The sequence below is a fragment of the Cydia strobilella genome, chromosome 11 (assembly GCF_947568885.1).
Source record: "Cydia strobilella chromosome 11, ilCydStro3.1, whole genome shotgun sequence".
NCBI classification, from domain to species: domain Eukaryota; kingdom Metazoa; phylum Arthropoda; class Insecta; order Lepidoptera; family Tortricidae; genus Cydia; species Cydia strobilella.
The window spans coordinates 18,719,898-18,740,168 of NC_086051.1; the positions used below are offsets into that span (position 1 = coordinate 18,719,898).

A 20,271-nucleotide genomic window follows, 5' to 3' on the forward strand; every position below is an offset into this window, starting at 1 on the left:
TGTGGAAAAATCTTAACAGCGCGAAGCAGCCGATAGAACAGCGACATCTATTGTGAAATTAGGCAACTCTAAAAACTAAACATTACTACATTCAACAGTCGCAGTAAAAAAAAAAAGTAGTGGGTACAAGCTTAAATTACAGCACTATTATACATATATGACATTTAGAGTCTCAATCTGTTGCTGGTTCGTGCCACGAACTTCGTGGACTTCGCGGTCTATGTGTAAACGAGTCGTTATTGAACGAATGAATGAATGTTTATAATAAGTACGTCAAGGGCATAATAATATATACATTCCCAAAGTTTCAAAAATATGCGTACGCTCTTACACCTTAGACAATAAAGTCGTGTTCACATATTTTTGAGCCATTTGTCTGGATCGATATTTTTGCCTTCGACTTTTTTTTTTATACCACGTCGGTGGCAACCAAGCATACGGCCCGCCTGATGGTAAGCAGTTACCGTAGCCTATGGACGCCTGCAACACCGGAGATATTACACGCGCGTTGCCGACCCTAACACTCCTCTCCCTCGTTGAGCTCTGGCAACCTTACTTACCGGCAGGAACACAACACTATGAGGGGTCTAGTGTTATTTGGCTGCGGTTTTCTGTAAGGTGGAGGTACTTCCCCAGTTGGGCTCTGGTCTAGATCTTTAATGACATCCGCTGTCCTGTGCCCTACCACACAAAGCGAGATGTCATTCACAGTGCCCATACCTCTCTTTTGGACGTAGTTTAAGGACATATCCGGGTTCGGACGCAGTTTAAGGACATACCCGGGTCTGTACAAGTGTTGTATTTTGTTTTTGTATTGCAAGTAAATTTAGCTTTAACTAAGCTGCGTAAGCTATTGTATTACCTATTGATGTAATGTGATCAACATTGTGTATAAATTTTGCTCTGTAGTAGGCTATACCTGCTTCCCTTCAGGATTTTAAAGTTATATCCTATTTGGTAGCTATCGATTTAAGTTATACAGTACCGGCCAATAATATATCACCTCCATGATTTGACGGTATAACTTTATTTATATATTTGTGAGTGACTTCCACCTCACTGCTTTAGGTAGTCTAATAGTATTCCTTTGTACGAGCGATGAGAAAAATTGGTCTCATGTAATGGTTTTTTCATAGTGTTTTTTTTTTAATGTATTGTTAACTTCATTTTTTTACTAGAGGTTTTTTAGTAATATGCTGAGTATCCTATTGTAATTCACATTGTAATATTCATCATATATTTGTATAAAACTACTAGTGAGATATGCAATCTACAAACTAACTTATATTGTTTACTCTATACAAGCTCATACAAAAACACTCAAAGGTGTTAAACACTATATTATTGGCCGGTACTATAGTCAACCAACTATAGTACATTTGATATATGTCGCAGGTACCGATTGGTGCGTTACAACGGTGTGTGGCGAGGGTCGGACATCATGCAGTGGATCATGGATAACACCGGCCACAAGACCAGGTGAATGTTTTGACACTTTTGACGTACTGTTTCAGACTCAAATACTTGCAGAGCAAGTTGTAAAGACAGCGACGTTAAATGATAGCGCTGTCTATCATACCACAGAGAATTGTTATACTTTTTAGGGTTCCGTACCCAACAGGTAAAAACGGGACCCTATTACTAACACTCCACTGTCCGTATGTCTGTCCCCAGGCAGGTATCTCATGAACCGTGATAGCTAGAAGGTTAAAATTCTCACAGATGATGTATTTCCGTTGCCGCTGTAACAACAAATACTAAAAACAGAATAAAATAAATATTTAAGTGGGGCTCCCGTACAAGAATCGTAATTTTTTTGCCGTTTTCTTGCGTAATGGTACGGAACCCTTCGTGCGCGAGTCTTAGGGCCTCCCTAATGACTTTGGTCCCTAATGTCTCCCTAATGGTTGGGCCCAACCACCCACCCAGTGAATTTGTTGTGCAGGGCACAAGCTCGAGCGGTGTGCCAGGCCCTGGTGTCCGGCGGCTGGGTGGCGGGCGTGCCGGACCCGGCGCCCATGTTCGCGGACTACGCGCTCTACCGGCCCGGGCCCGGGCCCGAACCCGAGCCGCCCCACGATGCACGTCAGTATACTTGCTAAAGCCACCTACACCCCAGCGAGACTTTACAATAGAATTGTCAGTGTTACTCATTTACTTTTCTCAAACTTTCAGTGAAATGTTGACATGACTTACTTCAAATTAAGTCCGGAAATACTACGTATCCGCTGCGATGAGTGAAGATGATATAATACATATGTAAAGGAATTTCATACAGCCTTACACACCTAGGCATGTAAAGCAACCTTCTTTTGTTTTAAACAGTAGCCGCGCCCCGGCGGGTTGGTCAACGACACCTCCTCGTAACTCATGAGGCCCTGGTACTTGCTCAAGCTAAATTACAGTTTTAGACAGTTTGTTTCTCGATTTTGACCACCGTAGCCTATGGATATTTCATTGCAAGTTTGAGAAAAGCACTATATAAATCTCTGACAAGAAACGGGGTTATCCTTACCCTATATCTACTTGCCCTGCAACCCTTTGTTTCCCGGCCTCTATAATAATGTACTTAACTGCCAAGCAGACGTTAAGTCATTGTATATATAAATAAGTAAAAAGAAAAGAGTTTCAATAAAATTAAACAGAAATATAATCTAGCAAAAGCCTGACCAGGAATATATGATCACGCGCCATGTTGCGGAATTTCACTGGAACTATTTTTTTCATACTATACTGAACTGTCTATACATGAGAATAACAGCGCCCTCTTGAGAATGATCATATATTACTGGTCAGGCTTTACAAAGCAAGACATACATATAAAAACTTGTCTAATAATAATAATCAAATAAAACTATGAAAACGGATTATATCGTGTATATTGAATTTATAATACATCCGACGTTTCGAACCCTTTACAGCTTTCGTGGTCAACGGGTGAATGAGGAAAAACTATAATGTATTCTTCAATAATGTATTCTTCCTTTTAGCTGCGGATGAAGAACATACACACACTAGCCTGGTAGAGAGTGTGTCCTCATACTGCCTAGACCTCGACCTGGGCGAGAGTTCAGCGAGACTGACCAAGACGCCCAAGACCAGCGCTCCAGGTAAGTCATCATCATTCTAGCCTTCAGTCGCCCACTGCTGGGCATAGGCCTCTCTTCGTGTACTTATGGGGTCATCCATTAATTACATCACACGTTTAGGGGGGGAGGGGGTCAAGAAAATATGACTTGTTGTGACAAGAAGGAGGGGGGGAGTCACAGACTTTGTGACGTCACTAACTTATTCAAACTATTTTATTCGCTGTACAGTTAAATAACAAGTTTTTGGAACGATAATCATTTTTAATAGTTTAATTTTCTTTCATAATCAGTTTTGGGTTATAAAATTACTAATATTTCTTTTGTCAAAAATATTTTGATAAAATATTAACAATTCAATTCAATAATTTTTATTTCGAATAAAAAATCCATATTATTGTTAGTACAAGGCACAGCAAAACTTATAAATCTGTTAGTGATAAAAAAAAAAAAAAAAAAAAACATATAAGCTACTTAATTTAAATAATATTTGCTGATTTCATTGATAAAAATGTAACGTCACACCAGGGGGGGAGGGGTTTGCCAAATGTGACCAAGTGTGATAAGGGGGATCAAAAAACCTCGAAATTCGTGTGACGTAATTAGTGGATGAACCCTATCCCGATCCTGGGCTAGTCTCATCCAAAAGTGCCCCGCGATTTTTCGAACCTTATCCACCGAACGAGCCAACGGAGGCCAGGCGCTTCTTTCATCCGAAAGCGGCCAATCTGTCAACATTTTGGTCCACCTGCCATCACTCTGCCTGGCAACATGTCCCGCCCAACTCCATTTAAGCTTGGTGATGACGTCACCCACATCTCGCACCTTGGTGCGGCGTCGGATCTCGACATTCCTCACTTCGGTCTTGAAGTTTGATGCCGATGCAGGTAAGTAATGTCGAATACCTGAACTAATAAAATGGTACTACTTACTTTTTATGGAACTTGAAAGACTAAACCTAATAAAATAAAACTATGAAAACGGATTATATCGCGTATATTGAATTTATACATCCCGACGTTTCGAACTCTTTACAGCGTTATCAGTCACCCGTTGACCACGAACGCTGTAAAGAGTTCGAAACGTCGGGATGTATTATAAATTCAATATACGCGATATAATCCGTTTTCATAGTTTTATTTCATGAGTAACTATCGCGGTAACCGAAGACAATATTATAAACCTAATAACATTAATCATGTCTACTAACTTAGTAGTCTGTGTTATACACGGTGTTTCATGACCCACTGAAAACCTAAAAACAGTTTGTTCAGAATCGATAGGAGAATGGATTGCGCTATATTTTAATGGGGGTATTTTTTTTTTACATGCTCAGTCCACAAGTTTGTAATGCAATATCAATAACTAGCATTTGACACGTTATTTGTCAATGAGCAACACCCTTAACTTGCCATTGATAAACCTTATCTCGTTGCAGTAAGGTATGCAAATGGTCAGTTAACAGTGTTTTCGATGGTAACTAGCAATTGTTTGATGTCACTAAAACGACGAAGTATCTTGTGTAGAATTACCAGTCGACTAGAATTGTTAAGAAAACTAAACAAAGAATATTTTTTTAAATATTTATCGGATTAAAGAATAAATACTCAAGATGAGTTTAAAATAAATAAAAACTGTTGGAGTGTCTCAGGTTTCAGTGGCTCAAGTAACACCGTGTATATAATATTATTCATTTGTCAAGTGGTAGTACAAGTGGGACTCACTTATGAAAAGGGTTAAAGAATAGACGTTTTCACCTCAGCAGCTCGAACAAGCCTACTTTCGTCACTCCCTGGAGTGAGGAAAGTGCGACCGATACGGTACGGTACGGTACGGTCCGGTCCGGTCCGGTCTCGTATCGTATCGTATCGTATCTTATCGTATCGTACATATTATAATACTTTTTTTTTCTGTTTATCCTGTGTAATTCGAAATACATTTTAACCTTTAATATGTTCTCACTACTGAGGTGAAAAATTATGTGTGCAACACGAGAGCAAAGTTATTTTACATCTCGTGTTTTTGAGTCCCTCGCTACGCTCAAGATTCTACCTTAGAATCTTACGCTTTCTCGGGACTCAAAATAAACACTCGCAAGAAAAACCAACTTTCCTCTCTTGTTGCACAAATAACTATTTTATTTTAGATACCTACATAATGGAGCACTTATAGTACTAACATCATTAAGACTGGGTGAACTGGGTCTACCGTCCAGTGGCGCCCTCATTAGGGGAGATTCAAGAGATTCAAAGAGTTATTTGTTCAACATAGGTAAGTGTTTTCTAATAAACCAATTAATTTCTGTATAAATCAGTATATTATTATTGTTGTATTAGTATTGTTGTCCTACTGATTCCCCAATTTTTGGTCTTTGTTGAATAGTTTTATCATAGAGTAACTTATAAATACTAGAGCGGTACTGTCATAGTTAATTTTGTAACCCCAGTAAATTCACTGCCATCTGTCGACACACTTTAAAACTAAAAATGAAGATTTATAAAAATACGATAAAATGTATTTAAATATAGATAAATGATTTTTTTATTTGCATTAATTATTTTTATGATTTTGACCCATGTTCTGCCACTGATATGCGTTAAAATTGTTAAATAACAAACGAAACCGTCAACGCCATCTATACGACAGTTGACCAAAACTAGTAGCGCCCTCTGAACGAGAATCACATTTTTTTGATTTTCGAGACACGTTTTTTCCTTAGACTGTAGTTATTTAATTTAATTTATTTATTTAAGAAACAAACAGTCTTCTATAGTTATACATAACACTGGAAATTTTCTTAAAGCTAGACTTACAGTTTCCTTAATGAAAATATTTTAACATCATGTTTAATAAAGTTTCTACAGAGTAAAACAGAGCTATTTGTGCAAACAAGAACAAAAACAATAATAACAATAATGAGAAAAAAAAATGCAAGAGTATCAGGGTGTTAACAATTAAATTGTATATAAACTGAATATCTATCTTTGGTTTTATTTTATAGGCAAATGGTGAGATTTTTCCATTTAGGTGATAAAGTCAGAAGTAAGTCATATCACATAGATCAAAAATTGGGGAATAAGTAGGACAACAATATTAATATACTTACTGATTTATACAAAAGTTAAGGTTATTAGGAAACACAATTCCCCTAATGAGGGCGCCACTGGACGGTCGACCCAGTCTTAAAAAACGAATTTATTTCTCTAAAACCCAATGTTTTATATGATTTTCCCGTTTATTAAGTGTGCCGTTTTCAAGCATTACCAATAGAGCACAGCGGGCTTAGCACGGTAGCATTTTTATCGCCTGTCACCATGCCTATCACGTTCTAACAAGTATGTAAGTGCGAAAGTGACAGCCATAGTGACAGGTGATAAAAATGCAACCATGCTGACACCACAGATGTAAGAATAGAGTTTGACCAGCAAGTCGTTCCACTAGTCGTGGCTTATGTCGATATTTGCAAATAGAGACGATTACTGATTACATGCTTATTTTGAAATTTCATTATACGGCATCACTTTTGCCCGTCAAACAAACTGTCGATTTCAAGCTGTCATTTCATTTCATAGTAATAATTGTATTGCCAGGGAATAGTACATTTCGATGCTAGTACGGAAAGTATGTCATTACTTCACGAGTACCGAGATATCTTGCTTGGCAAGCTTCGGGACGAGTGAAGAATGACATTTCCGCATGTGTATCGAACGACGTTTTTTAATACAGTTGCGAAAAAATAAGAAAAGCAACAAATAAGGAACGGAATTCGAATTATATTATTAATTCTGTGACATCATTGACATTGACATTATGAATAAATGTTTTTCTAGCTTTTATTCGACTAGAATAGATTTTGTTATTATTATTGAACCCACTTCAATGAAAGTTTTTTTTTCAAATGCATGTTCTATAAGACAAAAACAATTGTAAATATTAAAACATTGTACTATTATTACCTAAATATCGTTATTTATGATTATTTGTGTATCGTATATTTATAAAAACAATATCGAATGTTGCCTTTGGAAACTTAAAACATTCTTGCAGTAAGAAAATACCCCTCTTCTTTGACAGGCGTTCCGTTCCATTCAGACAACTTATTAAGAACGGTTTTCCATCATTAAAAAATAAACGTGTTATAATACTTATAATGATGAAGAGGTAAGTAATAAAATATGAAATATGCATATTTTTCGTATTCTTACATTAACAGTAGGTTTTTATGTTGATTACGACGTTTAAAGGAAACTAATATTAACACTCATCAATAAGTAGTCATGAATTGGAACAAGCACTATTAGAGTTTTGAATGATTCACGGTTAGTTTCACTAGACTTATAAATATTACAAATATTAAATAAATATTACAGGACATTCTTACACAGATTGAGTAAGTCCCACGGTAAGCCCAAGGAGGCTTGTGTTATGGGTACTCAGACAACGATATATATATATAATATATAAATACTTAAATACATAGAAAACACCCATGACTCAGGAACAAATATCTGTGCTCATCACACAAATAAATGCCCTTACCGGGATTCGAACCCAGGACCATCGGCTTCACAGGCAGGGTCACTACCCACTAGGCCAGACCGGTCGTCAAAACTTACATTGACCGGGATATAGAATAATACAAAAGGTAATCACAAATAATACAAATCATACTCACAAATAATACAAAAGGTAATCACGGTCTATATCCCGGTCAATATAAGTCTAGTAAAAAGCACTAGTTCGCGAAAACCAACTTTCCGCACGCTAAACAGCCACGAAAAGTAGCACTTTTTGAGCAACTGTATTAAAAAACTATTTTTAATTTACCGCAATTTTTTGTGACACTATTTGTTAGCCAGACTTATCTACTTTGGGTTATCGAGGGTGAATAATAAATGGTCATGTGGGTGTCATGGTAACGTCTTCGTGTGTGGGTCATGTGGTGTCATGTCATGTCTTGTCTCCAGAGCCGAAATCATCCCCGTCGAGTGAGGAGGAGACCCCCAACTTGGAACACAGCGAAGGTAAATCATTACTGTCATTACTTCATTAGGCATAATAATAATAATTAATTCTCTATGTTCATAATTGAAGGGCAAATCTAATTATTCAAACATGATTCTACATACATACAACAATACATTTTTTGTATTTTAATGTTTTAGCTTCTAAAGTGATGTAAATCGTACATAATGGACAAAATTTGCCATCTTCAACCAAAAGGATAATTATTGTCGCTTGTCAGTAAGGCGCTATTTCCATATAGCTTCAATTAGAAATCGACCTTATCAACAAGCGACAATGTGGTACCTTTTGGTTGAAAACGTCACAAATATGTTCATTACCATAGAACCATCTCGGGACCATTTTCACTACCTATGTACCTAGTTCATTTCTGCATGTTAATGGGTCACACAATAGTTACTTGTTTTACATGACAATGGGGCAAAGTTGTTGTTTAACTCCTCGTGTTTAATTCATACTTGAGTTAACGAGATATTTCACAATTTGCATCTAATTACATACTTTGCCGCTCTCGTGGACTTTCTTATAAACATTTGACAAATAAAGGAAATATTAAATATATTAATAACGGGTCACTCACGTATTTTAAGTCGGGAAACGTGTGTGACCCGTTATTAATATATTCAATATGTCTGTGTCTCACGGAAGTTTTGTTAATAAAGGAAATCTTTACAAGCTGGCGTTGCGGCATTGTGAAATCCTTTATTGCAGATTATTTCAAGTTATCAAGACTCTTCTGTTATCGTTCTCGTCTCACTTGTCTTTCCACAGGCCCTACGGAAGCCCTATGCCCCCGCATCGCAGCCAAAGGCCAAGAGCACCTTGAACTGCTGATGAGGCAGTGGCTATCAGCAGAAGCCCTCAGTGCGTCATGGCTGGATGTGCTACTGCCGCTGTGTATGGCGGGAGCAGAGGCTACCATGCCAGGTGAGGTTGAAACCTTTATTGTCAAACCCCAGCGAAGCCCTTAATCCTAGAACAGCAGGCAAAGGCCAAGAGCACCTTGAACTCCTGATGAGGCAGTGGCGCATGCTTACTGACATTAAAACCTTAAATTTTCATTCGCAGCGAAGCCATATGATTATGATTTATATATGATTAAGAAACATGCTGCCTCACCGCGCAACGGAAACTTCTTACAATCAGGAATTTTGTTTATTTCTTTTTCAGTACCTCAGCATCGTTTCTTATTCTAGAACGGGCTGGAACTTTGTTACAATCGTGATTAAAACGGTCAACCTATAATTTAGCACCGTATATATCTGGATGCAATAGTCATTTTTTAAATCCTCCTCGCCTCTCATTGCTCGGTACAATATCAATTTAAACAATGATGTTTCAGACATGCACAGCAGCGACATAGACATTCGTAATTACGTGCAAGTGAAGAAGCTACGCGACGGACACATGCGGGACAGTTGCTTAATACCGGGCGTCGTGCTCACTAAAAATGTGGCTCACAGGTAAACTTTAACATTTATTAAGTCTGTCTGCTGTATTGCGTCTGTATTGAGTCTGCCATTTTGTGACCAAAATCGGAATTCAATGAAATATTTTCAACAAGCTTTTATTTAATTTTACCTGTCTGTGTGTGGGTCTGTAATCAAATGTACTGCATGTTGTTTCTCTCAGAGCAATAATTAGCCTCTTGCATGAAGTTTATATTTGAACGAAATATGTTTTATTCGGATGTTTGTTACCGTTATATCATGTTACAAATGCATTTCCGTTTTTAAATTACCATTTAATTACTTAAAATTATAAATAAAAAGTACAAAAATTTGCCCGCGAAAAGCTAGCGAGCGAAACGCTCGAAACGCCACGTGACGTCACGCGTTCGACAGATTAGTGTCATTAGTAGCAAACGTCAGTTGGGCCGCCCAACGTGTGACGTCATCACGCTCTGTCGAAGTCGCGCCAAAAATTATGAGCGTTTCAACCGCTCAAAAATTTTCAACATTTTAAATATTTTTTAATAAAATAATGTTAAGGTTTACAAAAGTATTTTTATCATTTCCGGTGTTCCAACGATATAAATCATGAATCCAAAACTAAAAATAAATTCATGCATGGAGCTAATTGTGTTACCTATAAGTGGAAACTGTTCTGGCTGTTGTGTCAACTCAATTTGTTAAACTATATGTGTGCTGTTTGTTTCCCTTTGCAATAAATAAATAAAAAAAACTTGCAAGTTAAATTTGACCCATCTCCCTGTTTCCGATGAAGCTAAAATTTTTAATACCTACATATGTACCTAAGTCGGTTGACAATGCAATATTATGGTATCATCGAGCTGATCTGATGATGGAGACAGGAGGTGGGTATAGGAATTTTGTGGATAAAACAACGTAATTGTGTTTGGGGTTTTTAGAATTAGCCTCATGCCTCATGAAGTTTATATTTAAACGATATTTTTTATTCGGATGTTTGTTACCGTTATATCATGTTTTAAATGCATTTCCGTCATTAAATAATCATTTAATTGCTTAAAATAATAAATAAAAAGTACAAAAATTTGCCCGCGAAAAGCTAGTGAGCGAAACGCAACGCCATTGGTCGAAACGTCACGTGACGTCACGCGTTTCGGCAGATTAGTTGTTTTGTTTCGATGAGTATTTGTTGCATGTGGAAAGAAAAATATAGTTAGTGATAAAAGCTTGTATCAAAAATTAAATTTTTTCCAAAAACTTATTTTATTGATAAATATTCTTATTGGTAAACACTGTTTCGTAAAATAACGCTTTCATTCAGGGGCATGCCGCAGGAGATTGAAAATCCTACCGTTTTGTTGCTCGACTGCTCCATCGCGTACCAACGGGTGGAGGGCAAGCTGACTTCACTGGAACCGGTACTGCTGCAGGTAATGTATCTCAAATAGGTACCAAGTCCTATTCGCGCGCCAATTCCGTGCACTCGGAGGTCGAGGAAGTGGGGGGGTGTGCGCCGCGCCCGTACGTACAAAATGACATCACTGTCATGAGCATGACGTCCAACATTCCTAACATTCCTCAGCCGTGCACGGAATTCGCGCGCGGACAGTAGGTGCATATTATGTATTGGATTATATTGAAGTGAACACATATTGTTTGTAATCACGTTTTAACACAACTTGTACGGTACGAACCAGGAAAATTATAGTTATCCCTTTCTTTTAGTAGACAGTATGATTCTGTCTACGTTTGAAACGAGACAGTCCTAGGCCAATATTATTTTACATCTCGTGTTTTTGAGTCCCTCGCTACGCTCAAGATTCTACCTTAGAATCTTTCGCTTTCTCGGGACTCAAAATAAACACTCGCAAGAAAAACCAACTTTCCTCTCTTGTCGCACAAATAACTATTTTTAAATTAAATGACAAAAATTTGTATGTATACGTCGGTTTTTCAGGAATAAATATTCATCACGTGAACGGATTTCAACATATTTTTTTAAGAAATAGTTATCAGCGTTTTTTCAAAGAAAATATAAGAATAATAAACGAACTAGACCGAAATTTCCGGAGAGAGATTGGAATCCTCGTCTCCCGGGGGACTCGGTCTATTTTTGTTAAGTATATATATATCGGGCCTACTTTGAAAAAACCTCGCGGCTCGGTCCGTCGATCGAAAGAAAAACGCGGGAACCGCGCACGGGACGCATACGGAGGTCCCGCGTTTTAAGTTCTATCGCGAGATAGGAGATTTTTTTAAAGGAGGGACGATACGTTATCTATCTCAATCAAAGAGGATATAATAAGATAGAGCGGTACTGTCATAGTAAATTTTGTAACCGCTGTAAATTCACTACCACCTATTGACATACTTTAAAACTAAAAATGAAGATTTATAAAAATACGTTAAATGTATTTAAATATGGATAAATGATTATTTTATTTGCATTAATTATTTTTATATGATTCTGACCCATGTTCTGTCACTGGTATGCGTTAAAATTATAAATAACAAACGAAACAAGTGGCGCCCTCTGATCGAGAATCAAATTTTCTTGATTTTCGAGGCACGTTTTTACCTTAGACCGTATCCATCTATTACGGAGTTATATCTATCTTTGATCTCAACGAATAATGGTACCGGACGTGTCTGGACGTGTGTCAGGAGCGCGAGTACCTGTCCCGGTGCGCGGCGCGCATCACGGCGCTGCGGCCGCGCGCGGTGCTGGTGCGCGGCGCCGTGGCGCGCCCCGTGCAGGACGCGCTGCGGGGCGCCGGCGTGGCGCTCGCCACCGGCGTGGGGGAGCGCGCGCTCAGGCGCGTCGCCCGGAGCGTGCGCGCCGACCTGGTGGCCTCCGTCGACGCGAGGATCGCCGTGCCGAGGCTCGGCGAGTGCAAACGGTTCGCCGTCACCTCCTGTAAGTATACCACCCTCTAACGTCGCTCTAGCCCCGGGAGGAGGCGGCGGGGCGCCAGGAGGGTGGGGGCCGATCTCGGGGCTTCCAGGGTACGCTAGGATCCAAACGCTTCGTCGTCACCTCCTGTAAGTATACCTACTTAGATGCTTTGCCGTTACTCGTAAAAATGTATCAATCGAACTCCATTTAAATCACTTTTAAAAATCTTAAGATATTCGGGCTCCACAGGTGGGTCTGAAGAATATGTGATAAATGTAGCATAGAAAATATTTAACTTACAATTTGACCTACCTTTTTCATTTTTCTAACCGAAATCTTTAGGAAGATCTTTTAAATAAATACTAAATTAAATATTATAGGACATTCTTACACAGATTGACTAAGTCCCACGGTAAGCCCAAGGAGGCTTGTGTTATGGGTACTCAGACAACGATATATATAATATAAAAACTTAAATACATAGAAAACACCCATGACTCAGGAGCAAATATCTGTGCTCATCACACAAATAAATGCCCTTACCGGGATTCGAACCCAGGACCATCGGCTTCACAGGCAGGGTCACTACCCACTAGGCCAGACCGGTCGTCAAAAATCTTTTCGTGAAGGTTTCTCGAATAGTGCAGATCTGGCACTCTCGTACCTCACCTGTCCGTTTGTTCGTCTCGTTACTCAGACCCGAGCAAGACCCTGATGTCCCTGGAGGGCTGCGCCGAGCCGGCGCTCGGGTGCTGCATCCTGCTGCGCGGCGCCGCCACCGCCGAGCTGGCGCGCGTCAAGCGCGTCGTCAGGTTAACTTATCTAAAACTTTATTGCCTTTCATTTATATTCTTACACTAACGTTGAAAACGAGTCATTTTTAAAGCCACCTGTTTTGTTTCATGATAAATTTTATGTTGACAAAAAAACTAAAGTGATACTCATATTCAAAATTGCACGTATATTTGTATGAAGTCAATATACAATACTTTCATACGATATAAGTAAATACAGAAGAAATGTAATTTTTACAAAATTATGTTGTAAACTAATTCGCGCTAGTCATAACACGGCATTCAGTTTGTCTAATTAAAATCAATCCAGGTTCATGCTGCGGGCCTGCTACAACTGGAAACTCGAGAAAGCGTTCCTCGCCGACGTTGAGGCCATGCTCCCGGACCCGGGCGCTTTTGATGACGATGTTGATGAAAACGATGGCGATGGTGTTAAAGATGTTAATCACTGTAAAGAAGATACAGAAGAATTTGCCCCCGATGATAATTTGTTTGCCGGTGTGAACAGTGATGATAAAACAATTGATGATGGTGATGATGTTTTAGCTAGTGAGAATGAAGTGGCTCCTGATAAAGTCACTAAAGATAGCAGGGTGTCATTTGCTGATGATAACATTTTAGCACATGAGAAAATCTCAACTACTAAAGATAATAAAAGAAATAAAGGTGCAGCGTCTGCTAATAAAGTAATAATTAGTGATGAAAGTACCACAGCTCCAGATAAAGTCTTAGCCACAGATGAGAAAATGTCACCTGTTAAAGATAATACAGGTAATAAAGAATCAGCATCTGATGATAAAGTACCAGTCGGTAATAAAAACATTCCACCTTTAGATGATAAAGTCTTAGCTACAGATGATGAAATCTCCATTATCAAAGATGACACAACTAACAAAGATTCAGCACCTGATGATAAAGTAAATACTGAAGAAAACATTCCACCCTCCAATGACAAAGTCGTAGATGACAAAACACCTAGTGAGTTCTCCGACCCGCTGCAAACCAAATTCAGTCGCCCAGAGAGTGAGCGAGCGAGCGGAGTTCCTATCAGAGACTTTAGTGATCCGCTGCGCGCTGCTGTTGATGATGATGTGTTTTTGGCCGAGGATAGTCTCCAGGCTGATACACATGCAGATAGGTTAGTGATTAGTAGTTTTAGTTATTATAATTGTTTATATTTAAAGTTCAGTTGCTCAGAGAGTGAGCGAGCGAGCGGAGTTCCTATCAGAGAGTTTAGTGATCCGCCGTTGATGATGACGTGTTTTAGCCGAAGATAGTCTACAAGCGCACACACGCACACACACGCGGGCAGGATAGGTTTGTGGTTAAATTTTGTCCCTTTCTAACAAACACGAATATTTTGCAATTCGATCGGTCTAATAAGTAATGAATTGTGATCGGGAACAGATTATCTTATGTCTCAAATTCCCCCAGATGGTCGACCGACGACACGGTGTTGTCCATGTCGCCCAACGTGATCATCCCGCCTCCGTACCTGGACACGGAGGCGGGACGGCGCTGCCCGCTGCGGCGCTACCTGCCCCGCCCCGCGCCGGCCGCGCGCCCGCGTCCCCGCCCCCCGACCACCCCGCGCCCCAAGCGCCGACACAGTCGCCCGAGACACAGTGTCATGGACCTCAAAGTAACTATCCGTCTCTCTCGCTGGAATATTGCATCCTATAAAATAGATTCTTTCGTGATCTTAATTTTCTTAAGTCTCTATTTTTATATTTTTAGGAGCGGCACCCATTCGTAACCGAACCAATCACAGCGACAGCGGAAGATCCCGCGCTGAAAGCGTCGCTCGCGCACTACCGCGCCACCGGCTGCCAGCTCGGCGACAAACACACACGTAAATACCTCTACAACAAGCTGTTATGGTCACGCAATTCCAGGTCCAACGAGGTTAGGTCTGCAAGATTTCTTCAGCTTGTCTGTCCTCCTCACCAGGCAGCAGTGTTTCGTGGTAGTTTTAGATATGCTGCCACGAAGTGCCGGAACTTAATTCCGCCGCCGATCCGTGCACTGAAATCGCTTAACACTTAAGTCCAAATGTCGAGCATACTTGCCGAACGATCAAATTAAGTAACTTTCTTAATAAAACTTTAAGAATTTAGTTTTTACATGTATGCGTAAGGTAATTTTCCTTTCAGTCTAACGGCATGAACTAATTGCTAAAAGAAAGGGAATTAGACTCGCCTTAGTATTTCACTTGTCGAACTAAACGTAGATAGTTCACTTTTTATATTCGCTTTGCGAACGAACACACGTGGCTACCTGGGGAAAAGTCAAGGTGTACTGAACAAGCAGCTAGCCGACGCCTGTGCCTGTGGGCGTGTGGGCCTTGAGGTGGCCGAAAGCAGGTTATAGGGAGCTTGTAGGACGATTTACTTGGGGAAAGGCCGATCGTAATCTCAAGGTGGGTCAAGCGGAGGCTCGGACCTCTAAATTAAATAAATGTGTTCCAGCGGAATGCCCCCTGTACAAGCCGTCCGTGTCCCGCCGCCCCGCCGCGCCGGGCGCCGGCGCCGGCTCCGCGCCCGCCTCGCCGGCGCCCGCCTCGCCGGCGCCGGCGCCCGACGCGCGCGACCCGCTCAGCCCCGACCACCACCAGCAGCTCAGCGTGCTGCTCTACAGCTACAGCTCCAAGTCTGCCAATGTTCCGGACTTCTGCGTCAACCCCTGGTCAGTGCTAAATTACCTAACCTAAAACTATGTGTGACAACAAACAATATTTTCCAACGCATAAGCTGCGTAGCACGTTAGCTTCCGTAAGACACTGACATATTAAATACTAGCTTTTCAGCTTGCAACTTCGTCTGCGTGGAATAAAAGTGGCAGCGGCCAAAGTAAATGTAGCGCCTGGACAAAGCCATCAATTCAATCATTCGATTTGAACATATGCTTACTTCAATTAACAGGCAACAACCTCTGTACCTCTTCAACAAATTAAAGTTTTCCACCCGCCCGACTAGAGAAGCCATTCGACTTATCTGCCCGAGACACGGCAGTTCAGCAGCATTTCGTGGCAGTTTTCGCTACTCTGCCACGAAATGCTGGAACAACATACCTCCGCCTATACGTAACTCTAAGACACTATTCACATTTAAACTCCAATTTAAAAAAAATCTTTTTAGCCTGCAATTGCCGTGCTCGTTGCGTCCCATGGATTTCTCAAATCGGCGGACTTAGTTTTTTTTTTTTTACCATAGTTATACATAAAGTTATTATTTTGTCTACCTCTTATAATGTCTATAATACTAATAATATCTACCTACCCTTACCATCATAACATTTTACCCTACATGAATCTACCTATATAACCTATCTGTTTCTTTATGGTAAGTATTTATATTATTTGTATTTTTATATTTATCCCAAATAGTTCTAAGCTACCCTCCGGCCCGGGGTGCCACAGAAAACCAGCGCTGTGGTATTTATTTATACCAGAGCATATGCTGAGTGGCGTCCTTTTGTAGCCACTATAGCGGCGCCAAAATTTGTTGTTATTCATTAACCCTTACCTTACTCCTTTTTCTATAACTACCATTGTACCTAGCTTTAAGTGTTTAGTGAGTAAGTTCTTTTTTGTAACTGAGGTGGCGCTGTTTGTAGAATTTACAATAAATGTCTTTTCTTTCTTTCTTTCTTCTTTCTTCAATTTATATATAGTGAACCTGTTTATATAAATTACTTACTGCTTACTGCTGGCCGGTCTCCGCAGACGTCTTGTCATAGGCATAGGCCTCTCCCATATTCCTCCACGAGTCCCTGTCCAGAGCCTGTCTTCTCCACAAGGCTCCAGCCACCTGCCTGAACTCGTCTTCCCATCTCATTTTTTGTCTTCCATCATCCCTTTTTCCGTCTCTCGGGTACCATGTTGTGATGTATTTTGACCATTTTTCTCTTTTTCAGTTTTTTCATAGTGTGATTTACGTCGATTATTTTTGTTCTCTTTCTACTGTCCTCCAATTTATATAAATTAGGTAACATTATGTTTTGGGGCGCCACAAGCCTTCGGGAAATTGTCATATACTTGGAAATTTCGACCCATGCCACCGTGACTGGATAGCCGAGCGGTTCAGGCATTTCATTTCATTTCATTTCAGGCACCAGTTCGGTAAACGGGGGACGCTGGTTCGATTCCAGCTCTGGACACTGGAGGCTTTGGTCATTTTTTCCTTCGTATATGACATTTATTTCAGTTTATTATGTTTTAATTTATTGCATTCTGCTGCAGGATAGTGACAATGGAGATGTACGGTAGAAACGACATTACGCTCGGCGCTTTTCTCGACAAGTACTGCTTCAACAGCGACTCGAAATGCCCCTCCGGAGGTTGCTCCGTACCTGTCAACCAACACGTCCGCAGGTCAGTGATGCTTTGCAGTACGGCAAGATGTATACACGATTTTGTCTATCTTAGATTTAAATCCTGAGAAATCCAACTATTGTGAAAAACTTCAGGATAGGGAAGAGTGGCTTTCTCCGGAGCCGGATACCAAAATCCTCTTCGGGTCGCTGAGCCAGTGTGATTAGATTCAGATGTTGTTCTATTTCTGTAACACAACTAATGTTGTTGTGTCAGATTCGTTCACGGCGACGCGTGCCTCACCGTCACCTGCAACATCATACAGCACAGCGCCGTCGACAAGCATAAGGAGGAACACAGCAAACAGGTTCGTGGAAATTCCTATTTTATGAAGAAAATGCACTTTTTAAAGAAATTAATAATACATTAATTAACGTCTAAAAAATACAATCACATAAAAGAAGAAGAACAAGTTACATCGGGTTGGTATTTCAGATGGCTCATTGGTTAAAGCAAACGGCATTCGCGTAAACTGAAACAAACCTTTTCTTGTCATAATAACTAACACTCTTTTTACCTATGAGCACCATCTGTTTAACTATAAGCACCTTCTCTTACACAATATTTGGTATTGAGGATAGTGAAGAAAGAAATAACTGTCAAAATGTAGAATATTCACTCATATGTTTACATTGAGACCTCAACAGACTTCGCACTGGCCACGGTCGCTGTGCTTACTACCAACACCGCTGTGGATGGGTGGAATCCCCGGCTTGCAGTTGTGGCGAGGCTGCACAAACTATCAAACATATAATAGAGGATTGCCCCATAACGCGCTATGCCAATGGACCTCCTGAAGACCTGATCGTCCTTAGCGACGAGGCCATCGAGTGGCTGATTGGACTAAATTTGTATCTATAACTGTTTTACTATGCCATACGATTGAATAAATTAAGACCCTGTTCGCAGGTGATGTTCTGGTCGCGCTGCGAGCAGTGCGGCGCCAGCGGTCGAGCGAGACGGCTGTCCCGCGCGGCGCTGTGTCTCTCTCTGGCCATGTACCTGCGCGTGCGCGCTACGGCCGCGCGGCAGGTGGCGCGCGCGTGCCGGCACCCGCTGCACGCGCACGCGCACGTGTTCGCGCGACACACGGCCGCGGCGTGCTGCAGGTCATGTATATGTATAGCTCTGTCTCTGTCATTAATCCACTATACGAGTCACCTCACCGTGGCGCGGTAGGTGTCTCCGTCTAACATGACTAAAAAAATCGTCACAGGATGTAAAAATTATGATTATCACTACAAATGTAACTATTTTCTTAACGCAAATATTTTATTGTTCTGCAGGTACATGAAGATTACTCCATACGAGATCGAGCTGCCTCCCGACATGATCTCCACACACTACGACACAAAAGCCATGCGGGATGCACTCATCGCACAACTCAACGAACTCGTTCTCAAAGGTATTCACTTAAGAAGTATCACCATAAACTCTAAAGTAGTAACTATTCATCTTGCTGTTGTATTCAAAAACCTATTTTTTATTTTATTTTTGTGCGTAATAGAATACAAACAATGTTGGTTTATCTACACACATGTAAACCCTATAAAATATAGAAGAAGAAGAAGACAAAGAAAGACGAACTGCCGGTAGGCCTCCAACAAGATGGAGCGACGACCTGGTGAAGGTCGCGGGAATTCGGTGGTTGCGAGCGGCATCCGGTGCAATACCGGCCAATCGCCTATGTCCAGCAGTGGACGTCTATCGGCTGACATGATGATGATGATGATGATGATGTAAACCCTATATGATGCATTAAAAATCCGTAAATAATGGCCAACATTAAGATAAACTATTTTGTTACAGCAAATATAAAATAATATATTTATCTGTGAAAATGTTATTATTGCTAAATAATAACATCGATTTCGATAATATTATTTCATTCAAATTTCGAACATCTCTGAAAAACAAAGAAATTTAATTTGACCTCTATTCTAATATCAGTTGAGATGACGTTTTATTCGAAATGAAATGTCAATTGCATACAATTTTGACAAATCTCGCTTGTTATTTGGTACCGAACGATATGGCAATCGACCCCCACTCTAGTTTGTCTCTGAATAAAAAAAAACTACGGATGCGTGACATGCGTGAAAAAAGTTTTCTTTGCCGCCATTTGTAAAAATAATAATTTGTTTTGTTGTTTTTAAAGTAACTCTAGCAAAAGTTTCGTGTAAAATGTGCGATAAAGATATTTCGGAGACGCCACCTCATATCCGCGAATTCCGCCAGAGAACAACTATGCCCCAATGTCGGCTGTAATAAGAGGTTAGTGAATATATCATAGAGTTTATAATATGTGTGTATATAAAGCAGTGTACTCGTATGTAACTGTACATAATTAGGAATTAAAACACTCGTATGATTCTATTATGAAACTCACTTCGTTCGTTTCATAAACCCAAACTCGAGTTTTAATGCCTTTTATTATGTAGCAGTGGCATAAACTAGTATTATGAACATATCGCAGGCCACGAGACGCTAAGCGTGGTAGCGGAGGCGGGCGCGGAGGCGGACTACCAAGCGTTCAAGCACCACACGGAGCAGATCTCCCTGGCGCTCACGCGAGCCAAAGATAATACTACGACGGCAGGTAGGTACCTACGGCCGCCGTCAGATATATCGCCCTCTAGAGTGCGTGTTCAGTTATATATGAACACCT

At 40.4% G+C, this 20,271-nt stretch overlaps 1 protein-coding gene across 1 annotated transcript in view; it reads left to right on the forward strand.

The window, feature by feature from the left end:
- The window catches only part of LOC134745654 (putative 1-phosphatidylinositol 3-phosphate 5-kinase), a 63,991-nt gene that overhangs the window by 13,070 nt on the left and 30,650 nt on the right, over positions 1-20,271 (forward strand). Inside the window, exons 5-22 of the mRNA XM_063679776.1 lie at positions 1,396-1,479; positions 1,946-2,085; positions 2,991-3,110; positions 8,054-8,110; positions 8,883-9,038; positions 9,454-9,574; positions 10,863-10,971; positions 12,206-12,458; positions 13,135-13,249; positions 13,542-14,369; positions 14,666-14,873; positions 14,969-15,083; positions 15,700-15,916; positions 17,472-17,603; positions 17,820-17,910; positions 18,513-18,712; positions 18,890-19,008; positions 20,080-20,202. Of these exons, the coding sequence (XP_063535846.1) occupies positions 1,396-1,479; positions 1,946-2,085; positions 2,991-3,110; positions 8,054-8,110; positions 8,883-9,038; positions 9,454-9,574; positions 10,863-10,971; positions 12,206-12,458; positions 13,135-13,249; positions 13,542-14,369; positions 14,666-14,873; positions 14,969-15,083; positions 15,700-15,916; positions 17,472-17,603; positions 17,820-17,910; positions 18,513-18,712; positions 18,890-19,008; positions 20,080-20,202 (3,188 nt within the window). The remainder of the gene's footprint in view (positions 1-1,395; positions 1,480-1,945; positions 2,086-2,990; positions 3,111-8,053; positions 8,111-8,882; positions 9,039-9,453; positions 9,575-10,862; positions 10,972-12,205; positions 12,459-13,134; positions 13,250-13,541; positions 14,370-14,665; positions 14,874-14,968; positions 15,084-15,699; positions 15,917-17,471; positions 17,604-17,819; positions 17,911-18,512; positions 18,713-18,889; positions 19,009-20,079; positions 20,203-20,271) is intronic.